Source organism: Corapipo altera, unplaced genomic scaffold, assembly GCF_003945725.1.
Source record: "Corapipo altera isolate COAL_440 unplaced genomic scaffold, ASM394572v1 2b, whole genome shotgun sequence".
In the NCBI taxonomy this organism is placed as follows: Eukaryota; Metazoa; Chordata; class Aves; order Passeriformes; family Pipridae; genus Corapipo; species Corapipo altera.
In genome coordinates, this window is record NW_020884874.1 from 16902419 (window position 1) to 16921840 (window position 19422).

Below are 19422 nucleotides of genomic sequence, written 5' to 3' on the forward strand. Positions count from 1 at the left end.
AGAAAATAAGCCAGTAACATGGACTTCAGAAGGAAACAGGATGGAGTCTTTTTTTCTCTATTTGTTAGTTGCTAGCTGTTTTATTTCTCTGTTTTGAGTTAGCACACAGTGGTTCTAATCAAAATCTGACTTTGTGCCGCAAAGGCCTTCAGTAAGAACACTTCTGCTATGTGCACACATTTTACTGTGTGTGAGGGATATGTGTTGAAGAAAGCAAGAAGCTAAATACAAGAACTTGACTCACTATATACTTAATTTCAGGATTTTCAGCCCAAACAGTCTACAAATAATTTCATCAGTGATTATCCTTGGGTTTTTTGACCAAAGCAAAGAATCAGACCTCTGTTTAGCCCCCCACCCATGATTCTGCTTTTGGCTCCTGCTGGCTGACTGCAGCTGTGAAGTACTAAAATTAAAGTATGGCTAGTGAGAGATTAATAGCCAATCATCAGAGTGGTAAATGCACTTCCCAGATCAAGCTAGGAGAAAGTAGTAACTGGTAATTCCCATCTTATATTTAAACCATTACCTTCAGTAGAAGACGTGTTCTCTGTCTATTTTTGCAAAGCCACAGCCACATTGCATTTTGTGGTTTTCTGTAATCCCATGCATTAAGTGATTTTCAACTTGTACAACACAGCCAGAGAAATGCACAGTGGACCAGAAGGAAAAAGGAAATTTAAATACTATGTAATCTACAGCAAATCTTCATTTCCAGGAGAACAGATAACTACAGATACAGGAATCCTATGTCATGGTTAAAAAAAAAATCAGATATTGAACCAAGCATTCTGCAAGAACACCTTGCTTATCTAGATTGACCATTTGCTTAGTATATTTCTATCAGCAGCAAATGAGATAGAAGTATTTATATTGCTAAAGGTGATCTCCAGTACCCAACCCTTAAATGCTTGGTGCAGAATCCACACCCCCATTAAGCCCTCAGCGTGATCCACTACACAGAGGAAAGAACAAGATGGGCATTTCACAATGTAATAGGAAACTTAGTTTGCTGAGGAGGGAGCTGGCAAACTAGTCCCTCGGAAGTACAAAAGCTAGCATGCTAATTTAATTAGGAGACTGAGACTATCAATTTTGATGTTTCTAATTTATTTTGTGCATTTAGAGCTTGTTTGGTTTTAAGCAATTTCAGAAGGGGAACAAATCTGAGAGGAAACTTGTAGTCTTCTAATAAAGAAAATACAAATGCTTATCAGCTGCTGGTTACAGGTATTTGTCACTTTAAGATGATAAGCAAGTATTCTATGAAATAAAGCATTTAGCTTTCAAAGGGGGAAAACAGGATTCCATTTCATCTCAGTCTGGAGCTCTCATCCTAGCACTCATGGTAGTTTACTTGGGCTGGTTTTCACGTGAAGAGCTCTAAAATACCTTTTCAAATAGAAAACAGACCAGAGAATATGGTATTAGAGTACTCACAAAATCCTTGATGAAGACCTGTAATGATCTTCAGAATGTCCTGTACCTATGTTTGGTATATTTATGATATCAACAAAATGAGTTTCCATAACCCTTTCTGTCTGAGTGTGTCTTGCTCTGTACTAGTTAAATATTTGTCCTGTTTTCTTAGAAGCAAATGTTGACCTTTGATACAAGTCAGAGAGGGTGGCTGAGGAAATGTATTTGCTGAAATGAGAAATAAGCTCATTGTCTACAAATCAAAATGGAAAGAGATCCCCAATACTGAGTACATACTGAGTTTCACTTACTGGCAGCACAGATCTAGTTCAAAATGTGAAGGAAACAAAATTCTGCTTTTTTGTTATAATTTCCACCTTTTCAAATTTGCATCACCCAGTACACAATACATTTATGAGTCTAATAAAAAATCAAGAGTCTTGCTCAGGTTCTAAGCAATTTTCACACCCATTTAAAAAATGTCATTAGGGTATTAGTATTTGCAAATCTGTTCTTGCTACTAGCAAAGACATAACTGGTTGCCTTTTAAAGCACATTTATTTTGACTCACATCAACGTGATGTGCTATTGCTACAAAAAAGCTGGATGAGTATGGGCTGGAGCATGCTTTGAAGGTTCAGTGATGCTGGCAGTCTGGAATCTGTCATGAGTCTTGAGGAACTCCATGAAAAGCAGAACAGTTTCATTACTAAACAGTCAAGTGCAGCTGGACTATATTAAAACATTCATACCTGTGAAGTAACGGGTTTGAAATCCTTTAGGGCACAGGAAAGAATCCAGCTACACAGGGGACTAACAACTGAGGTATTGAATAAAAAGGGGCAGGGGGAGAAAGAGGCACAAACCAGAACACTATCTCCCCATGTTCTCATTCCTGTCTCTTTTCTAACCTGAAAGTAAAAATTGAACTTTTTTGGGGGGGAAGAGACATTTGAAATCACTCTCCATCAGTGCTTCAGATATTAAGGCAAAGATGCAGGATCTACAGGGTGGAGGCAAGTTCCTTATCTTCCCTGAGGTGCCAACTCAAAACACATCCCTTTCTTCAGCATTTCTCTTCATTGCTTCGGGCTCCTTGCTGTGAAAACCATATAGTGAAACATCCCTAGCAGATCACAGCATCTGCTCAAAACCTGCAGAATCTTAACAGGCAATCCAAGCCAAATTCCCATCATTGATTTGTCCCCAAATCCTCAAACGTAGTTACCTCACTGTCTAAAACTCAGGAATCCTGCTACACTGTGGAAATTGTAACATGGATTTCCATCCACGAAATTGCCTTTCCTAGGGGAGCTTGTTCCATCATCTGGAGCTAGTTATGCCTGATCAGGCCAAGCACACAGCCCAAACTTTCCTCGATAACATGCTCCCACGGAGTACTTGGGTCCTGGGCTCAGATCTCAGTCTCTGCTGGATTCAGAGACAAGAGTATCCTAACCAACAATACATGAAACTCTCAGTCATGGTTTTGCTGTCTGTATGGTTTTGCTCTCATAGATGTTTAATTTTAAGAATCATCTGCCAAAGCAGGGACTGTGTCAGTTTCTATTTTCTAAAGATAAAACCTTCCCCAATGAGTTATCTAATTACTTGAATAGTCACCGGCATGAAGTGGAAACCCAGTTCCAAATCTTCTGATCAGCCCAAATATGCCCTACCAGAAAAAATGCTCTAAAAATGATATAGACATATCCACACACAAGTCTTACCAGGATGCTGAAGTACTCTGACACCCAGTCAGTTAAGGACATCCCATTTGGGACTATGATTCATCATGTCCTTCCAAGATTTCAACTAGATTCTATGTAAAGAACCAGGTCAGCAGCTTTGCACAGGTCCAGGATATGGGCATGTGCAGATGCATGTGTAGGTAGTTGATTCCTTGAGCAGTGAGAATACTCCTAAATGCATTTAAAAACCTGAATCAGTGTCAGTGAATGAGGGCTAGAAGGTCTCAGTAAGTTAAAGCTTCTTCTGTAAAAACACCATTAAAATTGAAGTATCCTTGGATAGCAAAGAACTGAGTAGAGATGAAAAAATAAAAACTATCCTCTCACTGGTTATTATCCTTTCCAAGCTGCTTAAAGACACTGGTCTCATGTTGGGGAACTCATATTTTGCAACTTTAGATGCACCTGTTCCGCAAATAAACATTATAATTTTCAAGTAATTAATTTCCATACCAGTTAGAAAAAAAATTAGCTCCAAAGAAAATAATCTTCAGCTTCATTCCAAAAGAATTATAGTTCTTTTCTCAGCACAATATTTACCTTTACATACTAATTTCACTAATCTCCATTCAGTGGGTGATTAGGACAGTAAAGAACCTGCCAGGGATTTCTCTGTGGTTGCACACCAAATATGACTGTCTGAAGTGAATGGCAGGAATGTTAATGCCAGTTTTAAATGGGCAAATCCTTAAATGATTCAAGTTCAATGCCTGCTTTAGTGAAAGCTTTGTCTGCAAAAAGGTCAAGAACATTTCTTATACATTGACCATCATTTATGTTTTGGTCTTCTAACCAATGCCTGCAAATTGGCAGGCCCACCCCATACAGTTCCAAAAATGTCCTTTTCTGTCCTTAGGGCATCTTCCAGTGGGAGCTCTCTTCCTGCTGTCACCACCTTTTTCATAGCCCGTATCACACTGACTGGACCCTCTGTGTACTGACTCAGCCAGGCTCGGGCTTCCTCTAAGGCCCTGGTTTCATCTGAAGACGACAGGGTCTGCTCTGAGAATCCCAGGCGCAAAGCTTTCTCGGGGTCCACTCGGGCAGTCCCACTCAGCAGCTGCAGGGCTGCCCCACTGCCCACGATCCGCACCAGCCGGGCAGCTCCTCCCCAGCCTGGCACCAGACCCATGTGCTTGTGGACAAACCGAATTTCACTTCCAGGCGTCATCAACCTGCCAATGAAGAACAAATACACAGAGGTCAATCCATGCATTGGCATTCATTTGCAGCTCGACAGCACTTAACTTTCTATTTTCTCCTCTCCTCTGCTTCCAAAGGCTGATACAACTTGACAGCCTGCCAATTACAGCCAGAGCTGGAGTATCTTCATTTTTACATCACATGGTGCCTTAACTGCAGCATTTGGCCCTTCTCAGAATCAGATACATAGGCTACTACAAGTAAAGGTGCTTAGTGCCCACACCGATACCTGTAGTCAGTTCTAAAAAGTGTTGAAAACAGAACTGCAGACATTTATACACAGTGCCAAAACTCCTTGCTAATTCATCCCTAAAACAACAGGGTATTGGGTAAAAACTAATCAAACTAATGTACAAAACATTTCTAAAGAGGAAGAATTGTGATCTTAGTACTGATGTGCACTGGGGGGGATTCTGTCTGCAACCTGGTGCTTGATTACAGCACAGGTGGGACCTTTTTGTTCCATATTTTTTAGGATCAATGTGAGTTTGATTTCTAACTGCTCACTACACCAAGGGAAATCGGGATGGATGCTCAACTTATGGGTCACAATTTATAACAGAATTGCTTTCTATTTATGCTTGCAATGTGTAATTAAATTGCTCCCCTCTACAATGTAAGTCACATTCTTCCTTTCAAAGATTTCACATCTTTGCTTCTTTTCTACAGCTTCTCACCTCCTTTACGTAAGAACTCACCCTAAGGCTGATTAAGCTATAACCCTGGAGGAGCTCTGCTGCAGCAGATTGTTCTGTCTTCACATAGTGGTCACACTGACAAATGTTAGATTAGTGGAAAAAACCTCTAGAAATAGAAAAGATGTACAGAAACAGACTAGTACTTGCTCTCTCTCAAGGTGATGTTCTGCAGTGTGATTGCTTGCTGATGTTTGTAAGACAAAGGACGGAAATCACACTTGTGAAGTCGATTAACTTCTACTTCAAGCACTAACTGGCTTTCTGAAGACAAATCTTGTAATACTGAGATCTACACACAAGTCTGTTTCCTAACAATGCAGTTTTCCATAGTGAAAATACCAACAGGAATAGCTTTGAAAGGGTAAAGAAAAGGAAAACCTTTAAAAATGCAGCTACTTCTAGGAACTCGCTGTTCTCAAATCTGCTTAGTTATTGTTAATTGTAAGTTTGCTTGGTTGCTTTTTTCTTAACCAGAGCACCATCAGCATTCATGCCACACTGTACAGCATCAGAACTGCAGAGCTTACGCTTTATCCCAGATGCAGCACAATGCACAAAGGCAACAGCTGACCAGCCAGATTGCATGAAAGCCTTTTTGTAGAGATAGCAGAGGAAGGTTGTGTGACAAAAGCAAGAGAGTAGAGTATTGCAGGGGGGAGATGGGGGGAAAGGCTTTTAGCTAACATTATCAAGTGCTTCCCAGCTAACCCAGCAAATCCCAGAGAGCTCGGGTCTCTCCTCTCCAAAAAGAAAATTCTGCAAGTATTCCAAAACTGCTTTACTGGCTCAGCTTACTCTTTAATTTGCTGACACCCAGTGTCCCACTGGGAAAACAATAGTGAAAACATTATTAAGAGTTTAATTCTAGCTGTGCCGAGTGATGCGAGGCATTAAAAGAGAAGTGGTCATAAGCAGCTGGGCATCTGATGCTAGACAACCTTGTAGGCAGTCTCATGGGACAGCCACTGCAGGTCAGTGAGGTAATGCTGCGCTTATATGTTGAATCTGAGACTGTCCCAGACACTTGGGTTCAGGCCTTAAGGACAGGCAATTCTGTGAACATCCTGAGGGCAGTGTAAGGACTCATCTGGGGAGTCAGGTCAACGTCCTCTGAAGTTGGCATGGAAAGTCAAATTTTACATTAGAAGCACAGCCGATCCATCAGCACCAACAAGAAAAGAGTTGAAAACATTTAGTATGTGGGAAAGGTTCTGTTGCCCTGCAGAGTCTTTACTTCTCTCTAAGAAAATGGAACCAAACACAATGTGAGGAAAATAAATGACTGACAGCTTAATCCACAGAGAGACTGCAAGGCAACAGCTTCTAGGATCTTGTTGGGATTCACCTCTCCCTACAATGTTCCTTTGAACATGCTCCACAGAAAATACTGAGATAAGCGGTGGTCAGTGGAAGGTGTAACTGTAGTCTGGGACTGCCTTCAGGCTTAAGAAAGGTATCTGTGGTTTTTCAGACTCTTCAACTATGAATCCTCTCCTGAAGTCGCACCATTACTTACAGAAGCCACCCATCACACTCTCTGTTAGTATATTTAGTATACCACTCACTTTTTACCGCCACCACCTGCGTCTCCTAGAATGCTTCCATCAATGCTGTACAATCCTAAACATCCACTGGTCAGATTATGTGACCAATACATCTATTCTAGAACAAGCTGCAGTCACAAGTATTGAGGCCATGTTGCTGAGAACACAGCTGTGTTGGGCAGGACACGTCTCCAGGATGAAGGACCACTGCCTCCCTAAGATCTTGCTTTATGGTGAACTTGCCACCGGCTGCCACATGAGAGGAGCCCTGAAGAGAAGATACAAGGACTCCCTGAAACAACATCTCAGCCTTGGCCATATTGATCTTCATCACTGGTCTACTCTGGCCTCCAGTCAGCAGGCCTGGAGACACATTATCCGTAACGCTGCTGCTTCTTTTGAGAATGCACACAGGATCACTCTCAAGGAGAAAAGACAATGCAGAAAGAACCTTGTCTTGCCGATACCACCTAAGGAGTCTTTCTGCTGTGCCTTTTGCATCTGGACTTGTCTATCTTGCATTGGCCTCTTTAGCCACCAGCGTGCTTGTAGCAAATGTGGGTAGAGTCCTTCCCAAATCCTCGTTCGCGAAGCCTAGCCATGATCCACTCACTTCCAGTCCCCGTGCCCAAGGAAGCAGTGGAGACCTGAGCTCATGTCTGAAGAGGTGTATGCAGTTGCCAAGCCAGCCTGGGATCACCCTCCGAACATCACCAGCTGCAGCCTCGCATAAATATTTCCCTTTTTACTGTATGAGAGGAATTGAATCTACCTTCTGAGACATGACAGATCTGATCTCCCATTAAAAGAATTCATGTAAGAAAAGCACGTCAAGCATTACTAAACATAAAGAGGCAGACATCAAAAATCTGGAAAGACCAAAGTGCTATTCCTGAGCTGTTTATACCTTATTCACCTATTATTGACCCTGCTTGAGACAGAACAGTAGATGAAAACAAAATTAACCCTGAATTGACTCAGTATATCTGTTCTTGTCTTCCAGGTCAAAGGAATTAAAATCTGTGTCTCCTGTATTGCAGGGGAAGGTCATATCGCTAGACTCCTAGACACATGTCTTCGTTGCCCTAATAAAGAAAATCTGTTGCATGACAGTACTGAAAAAATATTTATTCAATGTAATTAATGTCAAAGTGACTGAAGGCCTTACAAGCACATCCTTCAGAAATGTGATGGGTAGCAAAATTCTCACAACTTAATTTGGAAAAAAGAAGTTAAGGTAACATAAGCACCAAAGTGCAGCTGAAACCTTCTTTTAGAACATTTTATTCCATGTTACAAGCACTATAACCCCCCTAGGAAGAAAGCACAGCCACCATGGGCCACATCCAATTTTGTGTTAGTCATCTAAAGCAAATGAGCTACAGCAAATGTTCCTCCTGTACATTTTAAAATGTTCTCAGCTGCACTAAATGTTATAAATCCTCCCCCTTTGATCTGAGGATTCCTTCATTCTGTGACATCTCATTGTACCCACAAACTACCAACTGTCATGACACATCTCATCACATCACTGGCAGTGTGCGAGAAGAAAACCTTGTCATTAACAAGGCAACCTAACAGATCCCATCCTTATAAAGGTACACTTGCTTCTCCAAAGGCAGTGCTTGCTGTGACCTAAGAGCTGTGCTTTCCTTTGCTTTTTATAAACACTCATGTTACTGAGCTGTTCCAATAGGTATAATCAGTTCCTTGGGCAGAATTAAGATTATATTAATACCTGTGCTGGCCCTTACCTTATCATTTCCTGGACTTTGAGGTTTCAGTTATATTCTTTCTGACAAGGCAAAGGCACTAATCAAGTTTAATAAGGAGGGACAAATACCACCCTCTATTTTAGGCATTTTAAAAGCTCCTACAATTATGCTGTTGAAACCCACGATAGAAAAAAAGATGCCTAAAACATTGTCAGCAACCTGGATTTTGTTCCCATTCCTTGTTTGACTCCCAGTGTCACTTAAGGACACAGCTCCTGACTTCCGATCTCCTTTTACCTGGCATGAGACTGGCACACCACAGAGGGAGGCAGCTGGCATCGTGCAGTGCTGCAGCACCTGGTTCTCAGCTATGGTTATACTGAGAGCAGCCAGAACTGCAGGAGATAACTTTTATCTTCCCCCCAAATACTTTGGCATCCTGCTCTCAAAACACCAATCAATATAAATAATAAACAGAGCGTATGTGTTCCAGTCACAGTAAATTCCCTCACCAAATCTGCTACCTTCTTCTATAAATTTCAGTAACACCTACCTACAATATGATTGAACCAATACAAAGTGCAAAATTCTCCAAAAACGAGAGTCAAAGGCCTTGAGATACAATTAAAAGACATCCATAATTTTAGCATGCTGTAGACAAGAGTTATAGAAATAATAAGAAATCTTCAAGTAGAACTAGATATTTTATAAAACATAGATACAGAACATGCAGACAGAGGAAGACCAATGTCTATGGTCAATCACACACTTATTTTGGCTCTTATTACTCAGTGAAGACAGCAAGAATACAGTATTGATATCAAAAGCTTTCAACCAAGCATCCAGACCACACGTGGAACTATTTTAGGCACAGGAAAAGAGAGATATTGCAAAAAAAGAAAACCACCAAAAAAATGGTAACAGAAAGAAGGTTATCAAAAGTCAAACGCTTGCTTTAAACAGGAAAGAACAGAACAGCAAAGTTGATGTGCAATGCCACCATACACTTTGCCCAACAAGTATGTGTTTCTAACACATTCATCAATATGGCATCAGCTTAAATTAACTCTTGTTAAATTAAGTAACAGCAGTGTTATGCTGACACGTGGCCAAAACAGCTTTTTAAAATACACACTGCTGGGGAGTGCAAGTTCAAGAATTTGTTAAGAGGTCAGGTATGACATTATCCATGGACGGTGTTTTATCATGCAAATGGAACTTACTTTGCCAGTTGGGCATGAAGATTTGATGATCTTGCTGGCAAAGTGGACAAAAGCTCATGTGTAACTAGTTTAGGATTTTGTAACTTTGCTTGGTGAATGCTACCAGGACAATTAGCAGCAGCTGCAGCTCTCAAATGCATGCTGGGCCTTCAGGGAGCAAGAAAGTCAGTCCATTGTCCACTTCTTCCCTGTTTTCCAAGTGCACCTTCTCAACACTAAAACTACAATCCCTGTCCCATCACTTCACGAGCAAATTGCATCTCAGTCTCATTCCATCTTCCTTACACTTCCTCAGCATCCCAGGGGACACAGAAGATCTCAGAATTGGTGATGGCTTCTTGAAGCAAGTGACTGTGACTCAGGCAGCAGACAGAGTTACACAGGTAATAAATATAATCTGATCTCTCTTCTCTTGCTGATGCAGGCAAAATCCACCAAAAATAAAGTGTTTCTCTTACACACAAAGTGCTGCTGAACACATGAAGTAGATGGCTTGTTTTAGTCAACTAAACTGTTACAGTAAGTTAAAACAAAGCAAGGGAGAGATGTGATTGTTGAATTTGTAGCGTCAGAGCAAAAGATAAGCTACCCATTCCTTTATCTGTACAACAAAAGCACTGATTTCTGATCAAACAGAAGTCCTTTATTTTAGGTTGGCTCAGTGCACCACATAAACTGAGTAATATTTTCAAGGCATTATACTAAGCTTTGTAAAAAGAACAAAGGGAAAAAAAAGGCAGCTTTAAAGTGGATGGCTGAAATGCAGTAACTGTTCAGATAAGGTAGAAGTGGGTAGCTGGATTTGAAAGCAATTCCATAAGAGAGAGATGTCACCTTTTCCACAAATGCAGCCAGACAAGTCTGTAGCTTCAGTTCCTTGGCTCAGGCAGGGATGCTTAGGGATCATGCCATAGGCTAGTGGCAGACCCGAAAGCTGGACCACAAGGAACAATTAACTGGGACTGCAAATGCTGTTAGCCTGAAGCTTGGCCAAGGACCATGACAGAACCAGTCAAGCACTGCTGCAACTTCCATTCTTTCTTGTATGGTTCATGTAGCACATACTGAGGGGTTTGGAATCCTCCTGGCTTGCTGCCTTCTCCCTATCTTCTTTAGCAGGACATGTGGACCTAACGAAGTTTAACTTGTACCTACCACTCAATCCACCTCCTGATATCTGAGTTCCAAATCTTAGAGTCAGAAAGATATACCAGATATCATGTACCTTCCCATTTAATACATCTAAACCCTATTCTCCCCACCATGGATGGACAGATGTTAAAGCACATGTAAGAAACTACAGAACTTCCTTAGCATTAACATACAAATTCTTGAGGCCTTGGCAAGTTGCTGCAAAACTCATCTCTATCTTATCCAAAGTCTTTTAACAACAAAAGTAATTCCTAAGTATAGTCTTGAGAATACAACCTGAATATGAACCACCACCTTGACATTTTCACAAAGCCACAGAGAGCCTGAAATGAAGAGTACTCAGTAAAGTTAACGCTGCAGTTTGTGCCTGCAGAGACCTAACCTGGAAACCTAACTACTGATAGTTAATTACATGACAACATTGTGTTCTAGTACTGATAACTTGTCCTGTGTAAGCCTTGTTCAGTATTCCAATACACAAGCCTTTCATAGTTATTACAGAAACTCACCTTAAAACAACACCTGCATGAACAAGTCATTTTTGTAATAAAAATGAATTTTGAACAGCAAGGTACTGTGGAAGAATATTCTTCAGAAGAAATATGCAGTACTACAGTAAAATAATTTAGCCAGTCACCAAAGTTGCTGATTAGCAGCTTCCAGTCCTTACTTCAATTTTTGTGACATGTGCTTTTAGAATTAAACCCCCAAGAATAAGGCAGTCCCCTCCAAAAGGCAACCTGGGACTAATTAATCCATCTCTGCCTATCCAGTGCAGTGTCTCAGCAGTGTCTTTATCACTGCACTATTAAATAATTATCTAGATACTCTGTAAAGGGATTATCTAGACAAAATAGCTAAAGATTTTTCTGAAATTCAGCTTACTACACCTTCTATAACCAAAAAACACATGCTAGTTCTCTGAAACTATTGACAAGTGGATTCATCCCGAGAAAAGTTATTAATAATTTCACTTTTCTCTCAATTTCACTTGATTAATTGGATAGGCTTTTTTAAAGGACCAAAAAGCCCCAATTAAACATTTAATCAATAACTTGTTGCTAATTCTGTTTAGCAGACTTTTGAACTGGAGTAATGCAGTGAATATTGGCAAGCCACAATTTTTCCATGTTTTCGCAGCACAGCTTGCTAGTATTAATTCTCCCTACACCTCTCTCATATCTTCTCTCTCATTGTGAGCTACTCATGTTTCTGCCCTATGCAGAGAAATAATAAGGCAATTGGACATTGCAGCAATTGCTGCTTCAGAGGTGTGAAAGCACAAAAGTGAGACTTCCAAATTGAAAATACCGTAAAACTGATAAAAGTAGGGATTTGTGCTACATGCTTGTGGTCATAGCCTGCAGACTGGCATCATAAAAGCAAACCTCCCCAGATCTTCACTCCTTCTGAAAATCCTTTAGTCACAGATATTCACCTGACAGATGACAAAATGGTAACTACTAAAGAACATAAAGAATATAAAAATGAAGACAAAATGGTTTAGTTTAGGGAAACTGTGTGTTGTGCTTATCTTAGATACATTTGCTCAAAGCTGCTCTGCAATCCCAAATTTCCATAGGCTAAGAGAAGACTGTGCACATTCATGATCTTTTCTGTTTATCTGCTTTACTCTGTAACCTTTTCTACAGGAATGCAATGGAAAGAAGTAGGTCCCAATACTATTTTAATAAGCCCATCAGAAAGTCGCCCCTCTCAAATCCTTTCAGTGATTAAAAAAACCCCAAACTAACAATTCAATTCACAAAACAATATATCTTTTTTACTTGAAATTTAAATAAATTAAGATGAAACCCAAGAACCAAAATAAAAAAAATTCTACCAAGCCTCTGAAGTACAGAATGTTCTAGGCATGCTCTAAAACTCAGTGTCAAAGAAGTAGGCTTGGTGCCAGACTAAGAAATTTCACCAAAACAAGAGCTTGCTTTTCTCACAGCTCTTTTCAAATTGTCTTACAGATTATATGGACATTTATTTATAGTTACTGGATTATTTTGTAACACTCTTAGTGCATCAATTTTTCCCCCCACTTGCCACAAAAGCTAAGAATCAAACTTTACATAAAGCAGCCTAGAAAAATATCTCTTGTCTCCCTAGCACATGTTGCCTTTAGCCCCTACCTTTGCTGACCTCTAGTCAGATTTTGCAATGCATTTTATGGAACCCTAAGGATCAGGGTCAAAATCAGATCAAATAAATAGACTCCTAATTACAGATGTCTTTTTTTGAACAAGAGTTAACATTCTTCTGAGTTGGCTGGGAAACCCCAGGGCACTTCCCAGAGGGGAACAGAGGGACCTAAACAATGAAAGATGCATTCTTCAGAGGAAACCTTAAACTAGCTATTTATAATGCCACTCTATCATGCTTTCTCACATCACCAAGAGTCAAATGAAATGCAGAAGGAAAAATTACAAAGTCATACTTTCATCCAAAGACACAAAACATTTGGTTGATGCTAAAATTCTGCAAAATGGAGTCCTGGATCTAAAAAATGGAAGACATAGTAACAAGAAGAGTTAGAGGCAGAGCTGGAACACAGGGATATCAGAGCAGAAACTGCTAAACAGACATAAGCCATTTTAGGAAGAATATGGTCTCCAAGATTAAACAGAAACTTAAGGTATGGATATCTCCAACATCTACTGCCAAATATTGCGATATTCAGTGGAAGATGAGCTTCCAAAAGCAACAGACTCAAGTCAAAGAGGGTGAAAGATTACCAATTCCAAAGAAAGCCATTCCAGGGAAAAACCACAAAAATAATATTGTTACTAGAAGAAGATCCCTTGGATACCAGGAGTTAAATAATAATAGGCAGATACAGAAAATTTCATGTCCTAAAAAAAAAAAAAAAAAAAAAGGATCTCATCCGTAAAAGGTCTGCACTGGGAAAAATTAAGAAAAGGCCTATCAGCAACACAAAGCAGCTCAGTAAAGCAGCAGAGCACACTCTCTAGGATTTGGCAAGACCTAGAATAAAACTGGTCTAGACATGGCTGTGTTAAGAACAACCACAGAAGTGAAAAAGGTTTTATTTCTTAAGCATTTACCTGATCAAATGAGAGGGGCTAAAAGAGGGCCAGAAAGACTGTTAGTTTGAGAGAGCAATTACAGAAGGCAAGAGACATGGGGAAAGAAGCTGGTGCTAATACCCTGCAAGCGAGTAGGGCAGCCTCAGACAAAAGACAAGGTAGGTAGGGCCCCTCAAAAGTCTCCTGCAGGTGATGTCTACTGTCATACTGGCTGCCATCCACACAGACTTCCAACCTCATTCTGGACCAGAATCTCCCAGAGTCAGGCACAGATGGAGGCTCATCAGCAGACCTAGATTAGGGGTTTTAAAGCTAGTTTTTTACCTCAGGCTTGACACTTTCTCACCCGTGGCTTCACAGAAGCCAGAGAGAAAAAAGCATGCTATAAAAAGCTACATTTCTTCTAAAAGGAATAAATGAAGCTGAATATTAGAAATTGCAGAAAGACATTTTTTGTAGCAGGAATGAAAAATTGAATTAGACGGCAGATCACAGGGCAAGAAATAGGGACCCGAAAAAGCATGACTGATTAAAACTCCATAAGCAGTATTAAAAGAAGTAAGATGAGCCTTTTTATTTTATTTTTTTTTCCTCTTCACAGTCATTTTTCAATAAACTGTCAGGAAAGAAAATTATTGGGCCAAACTGCAAAGCGAATCTGCCCCATTTTCCAGGATACTTCTTTATGTCCACATGCAATGCTCTCTGGGGGTTCCTGCAGCCCAAGGTACTGTCCCTGCTGTGAAGGGCTGTGTGTGCTGGTGGGTGAGCTTTGGAGATGGGGAGAGAGCTGGCCAGGGGGCTTGTGCAACCCTCCATCTTTCACAATTGCCTCGCAAGTTGGTGTGTGCTGCACACACACATCGGGTGGCCCCTCTGCAAGCTGTGATGGGATGTAAAGGCTGTGTGAGCACACGACATTCCCTCATCCCAACTTGTGCCTAAGCATTCAAGTGAGCTGAATAGTTCCAGAAAACATAGCAAAAGTAACTTAATAGGCCTTTCCCTGTGAAGGACTAGGAATCAGAATGGGGAAAATCTCAGAAGTGGAAAAGGATGTACAATGATTGAACGGACTTTATGATGCAGACTTTATAGTTATTATGTATACACACATTGTATGTTCCCCCAGAATCTGTGCTTTTCGGGCACATCCCGGCCTGTTCGCCTCCCTGCTCCTCTGTTTCTCTGCCGATGGGCTGGAAGGGCTGCAGACAGGAGACAGCCCCCGTTTGCCCTTTCCTCCCCTGGTTCCTCCTGCGCTCCTCCCCTTTTTGCCCGTGTCCCTACATTAGTTTGTCCCCCCACTTGTCTGTCTCATGCTCCGCCCTGTGTTCTGGTCCTTTCCCCTCCCGAGCTGATAAAAGACCGGGTGCACGCGTGAATTAAGTGGTCTACCTGCATCCCATCCTCGTGTCCCGGGCTCGTGCAGTGCCACGGTCCTCCCCTCCTTTTCGGATCGCGGCATTTCCCAGCTAAGAGAGACAAACTTTTTACAGTTACATAGATAGCAGTAAAAGAGTTCCCCGTCCCATGGGCGCTGCCTTGGACCTGTTTGACAACACCCTCATATGCACACTGGGGAGGAGCAGCATGGCTTTAAAAAGGCTTATTGAAGACAAACAAGGCTTAGACCACAATTTAAGAACACACAGAACCAAGAGAATAAAGTAGATAGTTACACTGGGGAGCTCTAATTCCCCTGACGTGTGTAGTATAAACTCTGAAAATGGCACGAATCACCCAGAGCCATAAAGTAGGACTGAAGCCCCATCATTCAAGAGGCAGTGCCTGGATCATCCTTACTCCCCACAATCATACAACAATCCATAGTCTACCACCCCAATTCTCTTCCTCTGCTAATGATGGATGTCTTACTGGCACTCTCCTCTTCTAATTCCCAGCTATGACTTCATTTGTATTACCCTGGTGTCAGTGGATCCCAGGCACCTCAGTTACCATACAATTGTCTTCAGAGTAGTTCTCACCTTGACATAGCACTTGGGTCTTACCCATGAAGCAGGTTTTAGCTATTCTTTACAGGCTGCCTCAATATACAAGTGAGTGAATGCCAAAATAATGCTCACAGAAAAATTACTCATGCTGGAAATCTGAAATGGTACATGAGTCCTTCCTTCCCAAAAAGGAACTAGAGCTATTTGGATTCCACTCAAGCAAACATTTTCAACAACAGATATGTCTTTTAGACTAAAGCAAAAATTTCCATCAGAAAAGATCCAGTGATATTTTACCAGATTCTTTGATGAAAAAAGACCATCTGGATGTAAGGTGTTTGATAATTTCAATTTTTAGTCAAATGTGAGTGCCAGTATTCATCTAGAAATAAAAAAGTACAGTGGAGCTTGTTTTTACAGAGAAAATACTGTATTTTTTTTAATTATGTCCACACCTTCATGCAGTATATGCAAGTATGTTTGTAACTTTGGTTATAAACAATATATCTCACATTTTTATTTCCATCATATATGTTTATCAAGACCAAATAAAACAAAGCAAAATTCTACTGGACCAAATTCAAGAGTCTCTTAAAGCAGGAACATTTCAGTCACATTCTCTGCTCATCTCTGCTGCTGATACAGAAAGGGGAGTAGGGGCTTCCCAACACCGTCTCAGAGTTTAGCATCTAAAATGTCAAAAAGGCAAGATCACCTCATTCACCTGAACTCAGCTGACTGCAAAGGAACAACATTTTTTGGCATCAGCCCTAAGAGATGCAAGGTTTGAGCTGCCTTAATACGTTATGATGGATTTGATATATCAGATTTCTGCAACTCACAGCATTAAAGGATTTAAAATACAATTTAACATCACACTAACAACCCTTCACAAGGCATAGGGTAACAAGACACACTTTGAAATTCAGCTGTCTCTGCATGTGGTGCTACTGATGCTGCATTTGCACATCCTACACAACAATTTCTGACTAAAGCAAAGAGAGGTCATACACTTAGCTGAAATCACTGGTGAGTAAATTATAATGAAATGTTCCCATTTTGTCAGGATACCATGTTAATTTCAAACAAAAAATGCCGAGGGTTGTGGTTTTTTAAAAAATTATCACAGTGGCTGTGACCTAAATGTTAAGTTTTCCAGATATATGTGATTTCAGAGATTTTTTGGGGGTGGGGGGAGAGCATAATGACATAACTCAGAAAGGCATAAATGAGATAGATAATTTAACATTAAAATTCTACATTTAAGCAGTAACCTGCTACTTCTCCTCTTTACTTTTTAATATTGCATACTAGTTATATTGATGGGGATCTCAAGCCAGATTCAGATCACTAACTGCCTGGACAAGAAGCTGGCACATTTTCAGCAAACTGCAACAGATCATCCATAAATATGCCTAAGAGTGTGACCAATTATGACCAAAAGTATAATTTCCCCTACTATCTTTTTATTTACAATCTTTCTCTCTTTCACACACAGAGAAATCCATGTTAATTTAAATTATTGGGTTTTCCTCAGTCTGTATATTTGCTTTTTGTTTATGAATATGAATATGAATCATCAGCACACAAAACCGGAACTGGAGGATAACACCTAGTAATAGACCATGGATACAGCAGAAGTTCTTGCAGATACAACAGTTTAAGCACAAGAGGAATCTGTTTAATTTAAGAATTTACACTTTCATTTATTGTTACTGTGACTGCTGAGTTACAGCAGTAGTAACAGGAAGTAAGAAGCTAAAGCCACCAAGATTAACAGGTTCAAAGAGTTTGCAGTCTTTTTTCACACAATTTTCAATAAATCTGGAGTAAGAGGAACACAGAGGTCCAGCCTGTTGGGCTCCAAATCTTTACTAAGATATCGGGTTGCTCTGGATCAGAGACAAAAAAAAGAAATGGGGGTGAAGAAGAAGACTGTAAGTTGCAATTTTGAAGGCAATATTTACAATGAAAGTAGGTTGAGATCCACACAATGCCTGCTTACACTTGCAAAAACCCAGGGAAATTGAGTCATTTGGGGAACATCTGGTCATCGTGGGTGATCACCCTTCAGAGATCTGCAACATTAACTATATTGCTACTTGGAGTGACAAAGAGAGGAAGAGTTCTTCTTTTCATAGTCCTTCACACATTACAGGACTGAAAAATTAGATAGCTAACAGGGACTCAGGAAGACAGCCTCTGGAAGCTGATCCAGTGCAAAGTTAAGCAGCTGAAAGTTGTGGCTTCAGGGGAAACTGAGGCTATCTAACTGCTCCCTTGACCCAAACGAAGAAGATTGTATTCCTTCCCCCTCCTGTTCTTTGCCATCTCCTAGAGACTTTGTTCCTCCTTTACACTGGCTCTAGCTAATACTATATCCCTTTACAAGCCACGTTTAACTCACCGTAAGAAAAACTTAGTCTTTCTGTAGCTTTTTAGTGAGATAATTGACTCGTACAGGCATCTTCACTGGGGCTTGGCAAACCAGAGGTAAACAGTGAACTGGGAATATTCAACAGGGATACCCTCCTCCCAATCCAGCTAAGCTATTCAGGCAGTCTATCCTGAGGCCACAGCTCAGTATAACCCCAACTTAAAATCAGCAAACTGGAAAACATAAGTGCTTCTCGGACTTCATATTATCCAACTTGTGGAGCTGATTATATATATATTTAAAAAAAAAATAACAGTGCAGATCAGTGATGGTGCCTCCAATTCAAATACCTGCAGGCAGTTTAACTAAACTGGGAATTAGTCACTTCACAGATGCAAGCATAATGGACAATTTTAGTGTACTCTCCCTAGACTAATTCTTTTTGAATCTTGAATGCTTCCCTACAGTGGACCAACAGCCCAGTGTATCAGCAAGTATCAGCATGGGTCCAGATATGCATTCTCTAAAATCAGTCTTATCTAAGTTTTCCATTATCTGAACTCTCTCTGTTTATTATTATTATGCAGCACATTTTATCAGCTGCAGACGGGACTGTTCAACAGAAAGGATGTAAGATTGTATAATACAAGCCCTTTAAAATGTAGATGCAGGCTGATAAGAAAAATTTCATTTACCCAGGATAAGATGGTTTAGCCTCCTAAAGAAATAAAAAGCCAACTTGGAATGAAGTAAACCCCTACGAAAAGACAAGTTTGGAAAGAAAACATCAACTCAAATTCATGCTTTATTGCTGTTATTTACATATTCACTAAAATCAAACAGTGGTAAATTTGAATTGTAGACTACATCTAAAAATCCTCTGCCTGGAAGACTGTAAACACATGAAATTCAAATCAAAATGAAAACAAAACCCAATACCAGTCCATAAATACAAGCCAAATAACATAAGCTCTGGAGTCCATTTCTAGCAGTGCTGTGATTACTTAACCAGATGTCAAACATACCAGGTAAAAAATAAGAACAACCTTCTTAAAGGAAGGCAATGTGAGACTTTTAAAACCATAATCCATCTCTCTGAAAATTCATCAGAAACTTGTACTAACAAACCTCCCAGGGCTCTAAAAATGCAAAGTGATGTATGATTGCATTGGAGTTCTAAAATTGTCAACTGATGTCCAGGAGATTTTACATACACACACACGTTTTATTTATATATATATATATATACACACATACACACACAAAAATTTTATATAGTTTAAAAAAGTGATCTATGCCATATAGCAAGCACCTGAAGCTGTGAGAATA

General features: G+C 40.2%; 1 protein-coding gene across 10 annotated transcripts in view; it reads right to left on the bottom strand.

Moving 5' to 3' along the window:
• Positions 1-661: 661 nt before the first annotated feature.
• Positions 662-19422, bottom strand: part of ECHDC1 (ethylmalonyl-CoA decarboxylase 1) — a 47519-nt gene continuing 28758 nt past the window's right edge. For 8 of the 10 annotated variants that reach the window (XM_027631851.1, XM_027631841.1, XM_027631858.1 and 5 more), the window contains one exon: positions 662-4345. In XM_027631851.1, coding sequence (XP_027487652.1) covers positions 3940-4345 — 406 coding nt within the window. In that variant the 3' untranslated portion in view covers positions 662-3939. The remainder of the gene's footprint in view (positions 4346-19422) is intronic. The other 2 variants (XR_003525516.1, XR_003525514.1) reach the window with 2 other exon arrangements.